Source organism: Typopeltis vanoorti, chromosome 8 (genome assembly GCF_054136105.1).
Source record: "Typopeltis vanoorti isolate ZY-2024b chromosome 8, IOZ_Tvanoo_1.0, whole genome shotgun sequence".
Taxonomy (NCBI): Eukaryota; Metazoa; Arthropoda; class Arachnida; order Uropygi; family Thelyphonidae; genus Typopeltis; species Typopeltis vanoorti.
The window spans coordinates 122,449,930-122,467,426 of record NC_143556.1 but is presented as its reverse complement, the minus strand read 5'-3'; the positions used below and the strand labels follow the sequence as shown (position 1 = coordinate 122,467,426).

At 36.9% G+C, this 17,497-nt stretch overlaps 1 protein-coding gene across 1 annotated transcript in view; it reads right to left on the bottom strand.

The window, feature by feature from the left end:
- Positions 1-17,497, bottom strand: part of Cubn (Cubilin) — a 2,223,842-nt gene that overhangs the window by 399,756 nt on the left and 1,806,589 nt on the right. Inside the window, exon 60 of the mRNA XM_090396294.1 lies at positions 7,519-7,736. Coding sequence (XP_090252420.1) covers positions 7,519-7,736 — 218 coding nt within the window. The remainder of the gene's footprint in view (positions 1-7,518; positions 7,737-17,497) is intronic.

Genomic DNA, 17,497 nt, shown 5'->3' with positions numbered 1-17,497 from the left:
TGATCGTTTGTTTCGTGTAAACACCGGCATAGCTTTGTTGGGCAATTCTTTTTTTTCTCTTGGTGGTAAAATTTCCAAATAACGAAAATCCCAATTCCTCCTGATATTCTCTGATTGTATAAGCTCATCCATTCCAAGAAAAACTGAGATAATTGATCTCTAAATTTTAATGCAGTCATTGCATTTCCAGTAATCATGTTATAAAATTTATGCGCAGTTTGAATGTATACCTCAAAAATGCATATTGCCAATTTCTTTGGCCATCTAATTGTCTTTTGTAAGGTGGAATAGTAAGAAAGCATTTGATCAGAAAGATCGGTGCCTGGCATCCCCAAATTATAATCCCTAACGATGTTTGTTTTTAATTGAAATTAACCATTCTGATTTTGCATTTCAACTATTTGAAATTTGTGCATATTTGAAATCAAAAGAACTTCCCTCTTATCCTTCCATTTGCTGACTACAACAGGGCCTCTTCATTGCCAGACAAATTCCCCTTTATTTAGTTTCTTCTGAATAACATCTGGTGGATTGTTTTTCCTAAAATTTATCAGAGTTCCACACACGTATGATTTTCTGTCAGTAAGCGATTCCGTCAGAGCTACAGAATTATAAAAATTGTCCTTATACAATACATAAACCCTGTCTAAATATTCTTCCATCAAGTATACAGTATCATATTTGTGATATATATCACAAATATGAAACATCAGAATACAATATCATATTTGTGACCCATTTTTGCTAAACAGGATTCAGATTTTCCTGTATAAATTTTTATTTTTATCACCAATCCATTTGATTTGCATAGCTCATAGAATTTCACGCCATATTTATGTGTTTTTTTTTTATGTATTGCCGAAACGGCAGTCTATCGCCACAACACCATTGACTCATCAATACGCGATTACTCGTAGTTGGCGTATGAAACAAAATTCTGTCTGATATGTCAGCTATGAGATTACTCGTAGTGACCTTGAAGACACAAAAAGGGCTTGCCATGCAAGAACAAACTATGCCTGAGGAGCGTGGCAGCAAGCATGTTAAATGAGAAGAAGGAAAGCATTAGCATATGTGAAAAGCATCTTGATGGATCAGAGCAACTAGAAATGGGAGCAAGTGGTGGGACCATAGTAGATGAGCTTACACAAAAGTTAGCGAAAATGAAATGAAATTCGAAATGAAACATCTGGAAGAGGATATTAAACATCTAAAGATGAGATTGGCTGATGAGAATGAGAAGTAGGAAATTAGTATTGCAAAATTGAGTCAAAGGATAGTCGTATATCATTATCACTGTATGGGGACTCGATCATTGGAGGTGTCATGACAAATAAAGTACACAAAAAAGTGCTTTCTAGTGGAACAATTAAGCAAATAACTGATGTGTTACAGAAAAGGAAAGACCAAGCATCAAAATTAGTGGTAGTTGTGGGCAAAAATGACTTAGCAAAAAAAGAATGTTGATAGAGACTAGGAAGTTCTTGCAGCAGGTAAAGCGAATAATGTTGTAGGAAAAGCTGTAGGTGTGTTGCCCAAATATGACAACAGTGAAATGACAAGGAGAGAAGCGATAATGAATAGCAAGATGGCTGAGTTGTATGAAGCAAATGGGATTCAATTTTTAAATCTGTGGAGTGGATTTGAAAGAAAGTTGGAATGGTTTAGAGTTGATGGATTGCATTTGAATGGATTTGGTGCTAGATATTTAGAAAGGTTATTGTTTTCTGAAAAAGCACAGAGTCAAGAATTCAATGTAGTAAATGATAAGAGTCTACTTGTGAAGCAGGATAGCACAACCAAACGGATTGTATGACAGGAGGAAGATAGATACGAAGTTGAAGATGTGGTTGCAGCAGCACAAGGTGATGGAATACATAAAGGTGAGGATGAGACAAGTGGGAATGGAAATCAGAGTCAGGATCAAGAAAATGGGAGTGGCCATACCGAAGAGAGAGAGAGAGAGGTGTGATATAGCAGATAGAATAGAGAATTTTGAATAAATTCTTTATTCAAAACAAGAATCTCTTGTTTTGAATAAAGAATATTCAAAACAAGAGAGCTGAGTTTGTTGCACTGATTGAGTCAGTATGCCCAAAGATAATTGGAATAAGTGAAACTTGGTTGTCTGAGGAGGATGTGATGTCGGGAATAGAAATAGGATATATAATTTTCTCAGAAGAATAGAAATGTAAAAAGAGGTGGGGGGAGTGCTCATGATGATGATTGCTGAGGAATTGTGTCCAAAATGTGTGGGAGTTGATAGTGCATGCAGATTTTGAATTCTGTATAGTAGGAAGTGGAAATAAACATGTTAGTATATCTGATAGGGTGCTGTTATAGGACAGGGAATGCAGAGAATACTGATTGTGAAATGTTTAGACAAATTAGTTAGGAGTGTAAAAAGAAGGAGATCATGATGGGAGACCTTAATTACAGTAATATATAATGGAGATATAATGAGGAGAGTGATTTTAATAGAGGCTTTAATATTTTGTATTTGGTGATAACTTCACAAGATGTAGTTTTTAATGAGGTGTTGATACTGCTACTAGTTACTGAGAGTGATCATGAAGTGCTTGTTTGGGAAGTGATGAAACAAGAAATGGTTACCGCCAATAATGGATATATGTGGAAGTATAAAGCAGGTGATTATAAGAAGCTGTGCAGTCAGTTAGCATCAGTACGTTGAAAAGATGAGCTGAGCGGAAAAGATGCTGACAATGTATGGAAACTCAAGGCAGTAAGTATCTGAAACAAGCAATGTATAACTGCATAACAAGGGTTAAGAGAGTAAATAGGGTAAGAGTGAAATGGATGAACAGTGAAATAAAGCAAGCTGTGCTAGAAAGGAAAATGCCTATACAGGAGGTACAAGACAGTTGGTGGTGATCAGATCCATTAAGAAAATAAAGTGCAGGCTAGAAAGGTGATGGCCATGGTAAAGAAAGAAAAGCTGCAGTATGAGAGGAGATTAGCTGGTCAGATCAAGGTTAACTCAAGGAATTTTTCCACTATATGGCAAGCAAGAGAAAGAATAATTATGGCAGGTTGACACTGGTGGATAATCATAACAGCAGAAACAAAGGATATAGTGGGATTATTGAACAAGCACTTTATCAGTGTATATCATACTGGTGTAAATGATGTGGTGCAATATATAGAAGGGAGACAAGTATTAGGAGAATCGGAAGTGAAAGAATCAGAGGTGTATCTGGTTTTGGTTGAGTTAGATGTTAATAAGGCTGTGCAAATAGATAACACATCACCATGTATTCATAAGAATGTGCATTATAGCTGGCTATACCCTTTACCTGGTTAATTAATGAAAGTCTTGCAGTGGGTAGTGTTCCTAAGGAGTGGAAAGAATGCAAAATATTAGCACTCCATAAGCATGGTTCTAGGACAGAAGTCTCCAATTATAGACCAGTCTGTATAACTGCAGTTGTGGTCAAGGTGTTGGAGAGATTGGTTAGGAATAGATTATAGGACTGGGTTGATGGACACAGCATTGTTTATGATGGTCAGCATGGATTTGTAAAGGGTAGGCTATGTTTTAACAATTCACTTGCAATTTATGATAAGGAAACAAGTGTATTATATAAGGGAGAATCATATACAGCAGTATTCTTGGACTTTGCAAAGTGTTTGACAGATTACCACATGATAAGTACAACCAGAAGAGGATGGGAATAGATAGTATATTGGTTACAAAGATCAGCTCCCTGAATGATACCAGGAGGTTGTGTATGATGGAGCAGTGTCTCAAAAAAGGAAAGTAACCAGTGGTGTGATCAGGGTCGTTGGCAGATTAAATCGTGCCCTGAGGCAAACAATTAAATATCACCCCTGATGGATTATAAGACAAAAATATAAGAAAATCTTCAATTACTATTTTGTTTTTATTACAAGAGAAACATTAATGCAAGACGATTACATAATAATATTAATAAAATGTTTGCTCTACGGGGATATTGCACAATAAAACTGTTTATAAGCTCTTCTAAATTTAAATTATAAGCTATGTCCACCTCTATTGATACAGTTGCTAGACCAACCAATCTTTCTTGGGTAATTGCTGTTCGCAAATAATTTTTAATCAGTTTAAGCTTGGAAAAACTTCTTTCCACACTTGCTACACTAACAGGAATTGTTAGCATAGTGACAGCGCCTACTGCAATATGGCTGAACGAGCGCCCTTATTAAGCTGTGCCGTAAGGTAGGCTGCCTCTATGCTACACCCTGACGACGGTACTGGGTGTGCTGCAAGGCTGGTTCTCACTCAGTCAGTCAGTCCCCACGATATATCATGGCGACTGACTGACTGGGGATCTTCAGTTTTTTGTCGATGATGTAAAGTTGGGAAGAATTATAAGTAGCACTGCTGATGTTAATTCCTTTCAGAAAGATTTGAATAGGTTTTTGACTTGGACAAGGATTTCATACAGGATTTCAATTTATGGAGAGTGGGGAAAGGACAAGAGGGCATCCTTGGAAGCTGAGAATGAATGCCGCTAAGAAGTGGATAAGATCTAGATTTTTCTCTCATAGAGTGGTGCCTGATTGGAATGAATTGCCATTGTGTGTTCTATCACTGTGTGTGCAATCAGTGTGAATGAATTCAGAAACAAATATGATAGCTGGTATATATAGCATGTGGCCTCCTTCGATGAGTCCCTGACTTCCTGGAGATCTATTAATAATAATTAATAATATTTTTGTGTTCTAGCAATGGAGTGGATCTTCCTTCTAACCTTGTCATTTGTTATATGTGCCATGTATGGTATCTTCAAAAGTTTTCTGTAGCACTTCATCTCGAAGGCCAATAGTCATCTCATCTTCCTTTAGCAATGCCCAACTCTATCATCTGTATAGTAGCCTGTATAGCATCTGTGTATTTATACCCTTGTTGATATAAATGTAGTTGAGTCTTGTCATTAGCTGTATTTTATTGTCTTTCCAAAGTGGCTCTAACCTCTGAAGGGCAACAGTGGATTTAATGTCATGTTTACAACCATCTCTGTGTTTGTATGCTCCCCAAGCAGGTGAATCTTTTTACTTCTTCCAATTTTTATCATTAACTAAAATTTTCATAGGCTCATAGCCTGAAAACAATGTTTTTGATTTATGAATGCTGATATTTAATTCACAATCACTTAGAAACTCTGTCTGTTAATTCTTGAAAACTGATGTTCATTCTCTGCTATTAGGTCAATGTCATCGGCAAATCTGAGATTATTGATCTTTTTGATACCAACTATAATTCCAACACTTTTCCAAGGCTAAGTTTATTATATATTCCAATGAAAGGTTACAAAGCATCAGTGAAAGTAGAGAGCCTGATGCACGCCTCTTTCCATTTTGAAAGGTTGGCTGTAGTTGCCATTCATTTCTGAGGATTGGTAAAGAGTTTTAATTAGGCATACTATTTTATTATCTATTCAATACTACTTCTCCACAATTCCTGATACCACACTGAATTGAAGACCTTCTGTATATGTGTGTATATATATATATATATATATATATATAATTGTAACATAGTATTTTATTATATTCAATATACTTTTTTCCAATGAAAATAAAATAATGTAAATAATTATCTATTGTACTCCTGTTTTAATGGAATCCCGCTTCATGAAAGTATACATTCTATTTTCCTCTCAACCCTACATAATAAGCTTTTTAGGAAAATTTTGCTTGGATAACTGATTATTAAACCGATAGTTCTATAATTGCTACATTTTATACTATTTCCTTTTTTTTTTTTTTTGTAGGAATAGGAATCAGAACAAAGCTGCACCAATGATTAGGCCATGATTCCTTATGTCACACATCATGTCAAATTTTGAGTAGGGCATCTAGAATAGATTTTTCTCCTCCTGATTTCAGTAGTTCTGAAGTTATTCCATTTATGCCTGCTGATTTTCCCATCTTAAAAGAACTAATTGCTGCTTCTTCCTCTTCTCTTAAAATGGGGAAGTCGCCATAAGGCCACTGTGTTCTGAGGACTAGCTGAGTAATCATAGCAATGCTGCATGATTTCATCCTTTTCAGTCAAAAACTTTCTATTTTCATCATCAGTTGAAAATTTATGTTAGTGAAGGGTTTGTTAATCTCCTCATCATTTGGAAAGTGCTTCTAGGGTTGTTTCTTGGTTTGTTCTCCTTCAATCTTTCCACATTCTATCAGAATCCAGTTGGTTTTAGCTGTTTTAATTTATGTCTTCCATATAAAAGTAGCCTATTCATGAAATTTCTTCATGTGCACAGTTTTGTTTGCACATGCTCAGTTAATAGAGAAAAACAAGAATTTCTTATAGATGTGTCATATAATCTCATCTCATCTCACCTTCCTTTTCCCTCTTTTACCTTGCGGTGGGGTTAATTAATCATTGGACCTCAAGTCATTTACAGAATAAAGTGGTCAGCCCTACGCCCCGGTGTATTCTATGTCCATAATGTTGAGTTCTCAAGGCTGGTTTGCCTGCTTTGTGGGATGAAAAACTCCCAGGATAAACTGGGGAAAAAACCCTACTGTCCATGCCCAAGACCGGCTAATTTGGCTATGGCTGAGGAAGGTCCTTAAGCTCCTCACATCACTGACAGGAATCGAACCCAGGACACTCCTTCCCCAGGCATATGGTTGCGAAGCACACAGACACTAGGCTAACCGTGCGGATGTGTTATATAATAATAATAATTCATCACTAGAGTCGTCTGTAGGATTATAATCATCTTCGGAATCGGAACCAAATAATTCATTCCATTTACATTGCTCACATTAGCATTAAGCTTCTAATTCTTCATCAGTAAGCTTTCTTTTACTGGCCATGGCATAATTGAAGGTTTTTATTTAGATAATTCTAAATAATTGTAAGAATAGATGCAATAAACCTTACTGCATTGAATGCTGAACGTCACTGACTCTGAAGCACATGTAAGACATAGGTGGCGGGTGATACGAGATTACTCGTAGTTGGCGTATGAAACAAAATTCTGTCTGATAAGCCAACTATCAGATAACTCATACTGACATTATAGAAGTGAAAGTGCTTGGCATGCGTTAACAAACTATGCCCAAGGAGCGTGGCAGTGAACATGTTAATACAAACATACAGATCACAATGCAATTTAAAATCACAACCTGCTGATTACAAAGCAGCAATTCTTTCACACAGTTAACTATTCTAGCTAGAAGTCCTTTTCACAATCATAATAAAATAATTACTGAGACACTGTTTACATTTACATAAGTTTACTTGGAAATGGATGAGACAATGTTTTACCTTTTCATTATAAATTAACTAGAGTTAACCTGTATGTTAATTGGAGCAAAACTATAGTGAATTGTTTGGGCTCCACGTAGGTCTGTTAAATAATAACAATAATAATATACAATTAAATGCAATGAAAAATGTTTGACAAATTACTAATTTTTAGAACACAATGTAAACATGAACAGAAGTAAATATGAAATAATTTCAGTATATGATATGAAATGGAAATTACTTCTCACCAAATGTTGTGCGATAAGCAGCTCTAAATCCTTTAGCATGTATAATATCATCTGAAGAAAACTGGATTGTAAGGGAATTATTTGTGGATTTTATAATGGGAGGAACTACCTGTCCACAGTAGCGACCCAGTGAATGGGCAGAATCACCAATGCCATCCTTAATAGTTACTGAGTCATAAACACAATTACTGCTGGCTTCTAGTTCAAAAGTGAGAAATCTGGAAGGAAAAGTATATTCAGAGTAAATAATTAAGAGAGAAAAATGTGATGAGTGATGAATTTTTTTGACCCCATGATGGCCTGAAATAATACTAAAAATAATACTAATAAAAATATCATAAATAGCAATAGTAGTTTAAGTGGTTTTAATGCTTGAAAGTTTATTATATTAGTAATTATGCAGGATTGCTCTTTACTTCTCAGAACAGCCTCAACTCACAGGGCACAGACTCAGTAAGTTCTCAAATTTTCACAGAATGCTGACTAATGTAGTTTTGAATGTATCCCCTAGCTTTCTCACTATCAATGCTTTATGCATATTATTCTTGCTGGAAGTAACTGCTACCCTACCAGAGAGATAAACTGTAAGATGATGAGAATGATCTTGATTGGACAATGTTCAAGTAGTCCATAGCATTCCAAAGTTGTTCCACCAAAAACTTTCTATTTTCATCATCAGTTGAAAATTTATGTTAGTGAAGGGTTTGTTAATCTCCTCATCATTTGGAAAGTGCTTCTAGGGTTGTTTCTTGGTTTGTTCTCCTTCAATCTTTCCACATTCTATCAGAATCCAGTTGGTTTTAGCTGTTTTAATTTATGTCTTCCATATAAAAGTAGCCTATTCATGAAATTTCTTCATGTGCACAGTTTTGTTTGCACATGCTCAGTTAATAGAGAAAAACAAGAATTTCTTATAGATGTGTCATATAATCTCATCTCATCTCACCTTCCTTTTCCCTCTTTTACCTTGCGGTGGGGTTAATTAATCATTGGACCTCAAGTCATTTACAGAATAAAGTGGTCAGCCCTACGCCCCGGTGTATTCAGGAAAATCAGGAAACACATGTGAGCCAAGAAAACACTCATTGCACCTTCAGACCACTACTAGCCTGGGAAGTTGTCACTTCTCAGAGTAAACAACAACAGATCTTTGTTGCTATTACCATAGCTTAGTCCAGTCTTGCAACAGCTGGAAGTGGGATTTGTCAGCTAGGCTACTGTTCTCATTATTTTTTCAGAGGCAGTTTCTCTCAGCAGGAAAGATGATGTCTCTGAGAAAATAAGAGTAGTTAATAAAATCTTAATGTTAAATTCACTGTAACATCAAACTGCCTGTGGCAGCTGTTTGTAGAGGTGCTGGCCGTTTTCATTCATCCCCTTTTTCTTTGCTTTTCTTCCCATATTCTTCGCTATACTTTTCCAGAGTCTTTTTTACTATCCTTTCTTCCAGACCACCATCACTGCAATCCAACACACTGCTGTGTTTCCCATGCAGTGTGACCCATGGACACCTATAAAGGAGGATCCTAGTAGTCTAGCTCTGCTTTACTCTCTGCTTTGGTAAGATGGGTGGTCCTGGATGGCCCAGCCAGGATCAATTAGCTAATGGGGTTGACTGCAAGGATGAACGGTGTTGCAGTAAATCTTTCTCTCCCCCATGGCCCAGGATCAGGACCCAAGGCTTGCTCTGCTGCTGGTATAGCATCTGGAGTAGCCCTGGCATCCCACGCCTGAGTACAGTCAATGCTTATTGATCAGTAGGCATCCATGTGTGTGTGTCTATGTGATGGGTCAGGAGCTATGGAGCCAAACAAAAAAAAAAAATCTCGATAGTGATTTCTTCATCTGCAAATGTCTCCTAACAATGTCCCAACCAAGTATTGATAATGAAGATACAACATTTGATAACAGTAGTAAGAAACAAAAGACGTGATATCAATATGAATGTACCAATTTTTCCGATCATCCATGCAACAGATGTAAAGCCATTAGGGAAAATGTCAAACCTTTTTTATTCAAAAGGGTTTAGGACTGGCAGTCTCTCAAAAAACAATTAAGAAACTTTGTTTTGGAGATATTCTTTCAGAAACTGTTAGATACTAAGCCAAAAGGTGTCTCACCTTATTATTAAAATTACTCTGGATTTAGAAAAGTGGAAAAAAATTCCAACATCTTTCTCTAAATCCAGAGTAATTTTAATAATAAGGTGAGACACCTTTTGGCAACTCATATAGGTAATTATGACTTGTCCATTGCTTCCACATTAGTATCACCACCTCTGGGTCTGGCTCCCATTGACGAGACCTCAATAACGGTTGAAACCGGTCTGGGTAGTGGAACTTCCCTTAATGCATAGCATTATACATCTCTGCAAGGAGATGTGCTTTGCATTACAGGAGATACTAAGACAAGGAGTGATGAGAGCTTGGTCCACCTTTACCATGAGTTGCCTCAGTCCTGAAGATATCTCAGGTGCAAACTTTGTTTATTTACACTTGGATAAAGGATTAAACTAAATTTATTATACTCAGAGAGAAACATTAATGAGTGGATTACAAGTTATAGTAGCACCTCATAAAACACTCAACTCTGCTGGAGGAGTGATCTCAAAATAGGTTCTCCTTCATGTTACTGATGAATAGATATGTTCCAAACTTAAAGATAAAGGATTGACAGGTAAGAAGTGCATCCTGATCCATAGGGATGGTCATTTGATTCTGACCAAGAACATCATCCATACTTTTTGATACACCTAATCCTCCAACATCTGTAGAAACAGGGTATCTCAACTGCCCTGTTAGCCTGTACATCCCTAATATACTAAGATGGTTTAACCACCTTACCGTCCATTATGGATCAAATACGCATCCGCATACGCTTCGTATCCATCACATATTTCAATGTAATATCAATGGTATTACAATTTTAATAAGCACTTCGCATCCATGATAACTTGAACGTCTATACATGTCTTGGCCGGTAGCGTGGTTAAATGTCAAAAATATTGGCATGTCCAAACTGCCTGTTGTGGCTCTATCACCTGTGCCTGATGTGTTAGTAAAGAGCATGAAAACAAATCTTGCTCTACAAACAAAGCTAAATGTGTCAAATGTCAGGGGGGATCATCTAGCTTACTTCAGTGCATGTCAAAAATGGAAAGATGAAAAAGAAATACAAAAGATTTAAACAGACCAAAAGATATCAGGATGCAAATAAGTAAGCTAGCCACCACCATGCCTCTCCTGAGATTCTCTTATGCTGAGATGGTGCCAGTTAAGAAAATGTCAACAGCAACTCAAACTCATTGTCTATCCTGCTATGCAATAATTTTGCACCATACCTGAACTTTATGATCATAAGTGCTTCTCTGTGGAGTGCATCAATCACAATGACGTACAGTCTCACTCAAGAAACAATTCCAAAAATGGTTCCATTTGATGAGAACCTACTCGTCAAAAAAATTAAGGCAAGGATATCACTTAAAAGAAAACCACCAGACTGCTCCCCACTGAAAAAATATTTGGGAAATGAGAATTAAGGGAGATGAGACTGTAGATGCAGCTGCTAGATCAGCTCATACTTTTTTTTCCACATACTATTTGACAGTTCTCTATACAAGCTATAGACATTTTAGAAGATCAAAGCAAATTGCCCAGTTGTCATCAACTGGGCAATTCTCATGGCATTATGGTAAATCATCATGGCAGGAAGCACTGACAAACAAACTGCATGATATTAAGCCCGAAATTAAGTACAGGCATATCCCGAAGTTACATGGTAGGTGGGACCAACAAAAAGAGCGTAAGTCGAATTTGCGTAATTCGGAGTATAATTTAGCACGTAATTTATAAATATACAAACATACAATTGGGACCAAAGGTTTACAAAAACACCTATATTTTTTAAGAAATATAATCATAAATTATATTTCTGCTGGGTCAGAAGTAAAACACTTGACCAAAGACTAGAGACCGCAGATATGAGAGTCCTGAGAAAGATTAGAGGCGTGAACAGATGGCATCAATGGCAATATCATATTAAAAACGAGGATATTAGGAAAGAACTTGACATTGTCAGCATCCAGGAATGCGTCAGCAGAGCTAATCTCAGATGGTATGGTCACTTAAATAGAATGGGAGAGGAAAGATTAGCAAAACAAGTGTTCTCTGCCAGGTTGGCAGGAAAACGACCCAGAGGAAGACCAAGATATAGGTGGATTGATACGGTACAAAGTGCCTTAGACGATAGAAATATAAGATCTGATAATGTTGGAGTCTTGACAAGTAACAGACTGATTTGGAGGAAAATTGTAGATAGGAAGTTAGTAATGATGTAATTTTTTCATGTAGTACTGTCATATCCTGTGCACCCCTTGAGGGTACATGGCAGGAATTTGATGATGATGATGATGATGATAATCATAAATGTAGTTTTTCGAACATAAAAAAAAAGAAAGTTATTTTGATGTCGATGGTTTCATAAAATCTAATAGATTCATCTGACGGCATATTGTCTTTTTCTTGTCATGCAAAATTTCTTCATAGCAAGCTAATGATTTTTTTATTCCTTGCCTTGTGACTACAATTCATTCCTCATTTGAATCTATGTCCCCCAAAATCTGTAAACCTTTCTTTTATGATTGTTCTTATTGTGGATTCCTGTAGATCAAACATCTTTGCTAGCTCACAAATTTTCATTCTGCCTTCAAAATCCTTAATAATGTTGAGTTTTATTTCCAAAGTCAATGTTTTTCTTTTCTTGCTAGCTGTAGAAGAATCGGACTTGCTTCTTTTGGATGACATTATTATTTTTTATGTGATAAAATTTTTATCAAGAACATAACATTAAACAATCACAAGGTTTGTAGACTATAAAAATCGTGTATGAATGGAGACCGCACGAAACATGTCAGTGCTTGTTCACAGCATGTGTGACACTGGCAAATGCAGCCATCGCCGGAAAGATACGACTAGTGGTGAGGCGTCAAGTGGGATGGGAATACGTACATATAAGAAACCGCGTAACTCCGGATTTGCGTAAGTCGGGGTATGACTGTATTGACAATCTAGTCAATGTTGAAACAAAAGAGAGGAAGTTGCTTTTGCTAGGCTCTGCACATGTCACACTCATCAAATACATTCTTATTTCCTGAGGGCTGATGACCTACCTGTGTGTGAAAAATATAACACACACTTTACCATTTATCATATTCTGATAGATACTTTCTTTTAAGGTTATACGGTGATCAGCATTCATATTTATAAATTTAGGGACACAAAAAAACACGTGTTGAACAGATTATTTTATTAATTACTAATAAAATAAAGCTTGACGTTTCGACCCCTGTATTGAGGTCATCATCAGAAGGATACAAGTGTATAAGGAACCAAGCTACATGTTCTAACCCTGTATACCGGTAAACAAAATCAATGTAATTAACTAGTCCTTTTCCCTAGCCTGACCTCTAGTGATAAAAAAAAAAAAATGAAAAAATAAATAAAAAATTACAAAAAAAAATAATAATAATAAATAGATAAATAAATACAACTACAATAAACTGCTCAAATCCTCATGTATTAATATTCTTCTGGATTTGTAAGTTCTGATTGTTAAAATATGATTTCTTTCAGTTCCTGTTGAATGTTACAAACAATTCACCAGATTGTCTTCTTGTAGTGGTATTTTTCTATGGATAGTTTAGGTTGTTATACAGGTTGTAGATGGGTCCTCCACATTCTTGAAATGGTTAGGCCATCATTTTTGTTGAGATTTGGGTTGTGTTTGAGCATTTCACATGACTCTTTAAATTTTCTCTCAAACCAGGTTTTGGTGCAGTGTAGGGACTTGGTATTTTTCCAATCAATTCTGTGGTATGTTTGGAGTGCATGGTCAGAAAGGCCGGTTTCCCCAAAATGGAGGTATTTAATGTGTCGTTTGTGTTCGTCTTGTTTGATTGGGATAGTTCGCCCTGTTTCCCCTATGTATGGTATGTTACATGTGCATTGTATTTTGTATACTCCTGGGTGGGCTAGGTGTGGAAGAGGATCTTTAGAAGAACTGATACCTACTCAGTTCTAAAGATCCTCCTTAATAAAGCGCTGGATGTTGATTACACACAAGATAGCCAGTAAAGATCACAAAGGGTCATTATAAATTATACACTTTTTGGTAGCATTTTTTTTTGTATGCATATGCACATGCACAATCTATAGTGCAATCAGTTCTGCTTTATAATTGCTTCAATCAATTGGGCTCTCACTGGATAACGTCAGGAAACACAGAAGCACAAACAACAGAGGTCTCAGTTCTCAATCAATATAGATAAGAAGGAAATTAGTGTTCTGCACTTTGTGCATTAAATAATTGGATGTAGATGGATGATGGAATATGCAAAAAGGTTTGATATAACATAATATGTGCCAAGATCATTTGGTGAATTTGTATACAATGGATACAGAAGTATCCATATTTTATAAAGGATGCCTGGTGGTTTATCTTTGGGTGAAATCGTTGAAATAATTTTCTAGACAAATGTGTTCTCAATGAATAGGATCATTTTTGGTGTTGTTTCAAAAGTGATGGGTGGTTTGATTGATGTGCACCACAGAGAAACATTCATGACCATAAAGTTCAGATATGGTGGAATACACATATGAGTTTTAGTTGCTCTTGATATTTTCTTAAATGCCACCTTCTCAGCACATGAGGATTTCAGGACAGGTGATTACTATCTTCCTTTTTGCATCCTGATATAATATATCAGGATGACATCCTGACAGGAATAGAGATGGGAGGGAATGATGTGTTTGGTGAGGACAAAGGGGGTAAAAAGGAAGGGGGAGTGCTATTGATGATAGAGAAAGAGTTATGTCCATATAAAGTGAAGATGCAAGAGGGAAATAGTGCCAGTGGTTTTGAGGCAGTATGGTGTGAGATAAGAGGTAAATAGAATCAAATACTTGGTGGGATGTTGTTATAGACCAGGTAATGTGGATGGTGGTGATAATGAAATGTACAATCAAATTAGCCAATTAAATAAGAAAAGGATGATCATTATGGGTTTTAATTATGGCAATATAGACTGGAATGATGAGATAGCAACTGGAAGTAAAGAAAATGAGTTTCTTGAGTTTTTGAGGGATAACTACCCCAGACAGTATGTAACAGAGGGCACACGAGGATTGAGGGTCTTGGATTTAGTCATCGCATCAGAGGATGTAATTGTAAATGAGGTGTCAAATCATCCATCAATTGGTGAGAGTGACCATGAGGTGATTACCTGGGTGGTTGCCAGCAGTGTGAGGACCTCTGTGAGAAAAGGGTATATGTAGAACTACAAGGGGGGTAATTATGAAGAACTCAGGAGACAGCTTGCAGATGTAGCATGAAATGAGGAGTTAGTTGGAAAAGAGATCAATGCAGCTTGGGGGATTTTCATTTTGTAGACATTGCATCTACAAAAACTGTTTAGTAGATGCAATGTCTAAATGTATTCCAAGGGTGAGAAGGTTAAATAAGGTGGATGTGAGATGGATAAATAAAGATGTTAAGCAGGTGATACAGAGAAAAAGGGCATTGTGGAGGCAGCATAAGAAAAGTGGAAATAACTAATTCCACGAGGTCTACAAAGACCAAGCAAGGAGGGTGACTTGGTTGGTGAGGGTAACTAAAGAGAGGTATGAACAGCAGTTGGCTAATGAAGCCAAAAAGAATCCTAAGGAGTTCTTTCGATATGCAGCCAGCAAAAGAAAGAATAATTATGGAAGGATGACATTGATCGGAGAAAATAGGATAAAGACAGCTGATGCAGAATGTGTGGTGGAGATACTTAATGAGCAGTTCATAAAGATCTTTCAATCTTATGAATGTGACTTCATGGAGGGATTGAGAGCAGTTGATAATGGGGAGGAGAGACTGACTGTAGGTGAGCAAGAGGTGTATGGGGAGTTGAGTAAACTAGATGTTAATAAGGCTGCAGGACTTGATAATATATCACCATGTATTCTGAGAGAATGTGTCAGGGAGTTGACATTTGCCTTGACATATTTTTTTAATATGAGTCTTGCACTCGGTCAAGTTCCTAAGGAGTGGAGGGAGGGCAAGACTGTGCCACTTCATAAAGGAGGTGATCGAACTCAAGTATCAAACTATAGGCCTATCTGTATGTCAGGTGTTGTGGTTAAGTTGTTGGAGAAGCTTGTGAGAACTAGGATCCAGAGTTGGGTTGATAACAATGGTATTATCTTTGATGGACAGCATGGATTTGCTAAAAGGAGGTGATGTTTTAGTAATCTACTTACTTATTACAATAAAGTGACTGCTTCCTTGGACAGAGGAAAAGGATACACAGTAATATACTTGGATTTCGAAGAATTTTGACAGAGTACCTCATGATAGGTTGACAGTCAAACTAGAGCAGATGGGGTTGGATATTAGATTGGTGCATTTGATTGGAGACTGGCTATCTGATCGGTATCAACAAGTTGTCTAAGGGGGAGCGATATCCAGGAAAAGGAAAGTCACTAGTGGAGTGCCTTAGGGGTCTGCTTTAGGTCCATTGCTGTTTAACTTGTATATTAATGATATAGGTGAAGATTTGGATGGAGATATTCAGTTGTTTGCAGATGATGCAAAGTTGGGATGAACCATGAAGTGTAGTGAAGATGTGGTCTTACAGGAAGACTTGAATAGATTCAGTGATTGGGCACAGAAATGGGGATGTGAGTTCAATGTTGTAAAATGTAAGATTTTAAAATTTGGAAAACAAAGATGGGATGCAGAATTTATGCTTGGTGAGAATATATTGTTGGAGGTAGAGGAAATAAGAGATCTGAGGGTGATAGTGGATAAGGATCTAAAATTTATGGGACATATCGCCAAAATTCTGAAGACAACACAAAGGCTTCTGAGAATGATGCAGAGGACACTGATGTGTAGAAGTAGGGAGATTCTTTCTGTTGTATAAGGCTTTGATTAGGCCACACGTGGACAATTGTGCCCAGATTTGGTCACCGGGTTTTCAGAAGGATGAAGAGATGTTCGAAACTGTCCAAAGGAGACTGACTAAAGTAGTTTCTGATCTCTGGAATGTTGAGTGTGATGAAAGATTGAGAAGATGTAATTTGCAGAGTCTGGTGGACAGGAGGAAGAGGGGAGATATGATAGAGACCTACAAGTTGGTAAGGGGTTGTTATGGGATCAATGCTGGAGAAGATTTACAGAGAATAGTGGGAGATCAGGGGAGAACCAGCGATCATCCCTGTAAACTGTATAAAGAGGATGCGAGTAGGGGAGTGAGAGGCAGGTTTTTTGTGCAGAGTTGTGAATGATTGGAATGCCTTGCCTGAGAATGTTGTGTCTGCAAGGAGTTTGAATGTGTTTAAAACACGGTATGATGAGCTGTGTGTGTGATAGAAGGACCTCCTAGATGAGTCTTTGACTCCATGAGGTCTTGGAGTGGTAGTAATAATAATAATTATAATATTTTGTTCTGTTCTAATCTCTTGAGTTGCCTTTTTAATTCTTCCACTTCTGACAGGAACAGTAGTAGGCTGAATAATTTTCCTGCCAGCTAACCACGTCGCTGTCAATATGGATAAAACACATCATTCCTCTGCATTTCATATCCATGCTATATTTCAATGCAATATCAATTACAATTTTACAATTTTAATATGCACTTTGCATCCATGGTAACCTGGACGTATATATACATCTTGGGTGGCTAACATATTTAGCTTTCTTTGCAGAGCAAGACTTATTATCGTGCTCTTTACTACCACAAAGGGCATATGTGGCAGAGCCATGATAAGCAGTTGTTTAGGCATGCCAATATTTCTTACATTTAAAGCATCTTAGAGGATTAGGAATGTACAGGTTAACAAGACAGTTGAGATAACCTGCTTTTACAGATGTTAGAAGTTTGGGTATATCAAAAGTAAAACATGAGATGGCCATCCCTACATACACTCACTTCTGA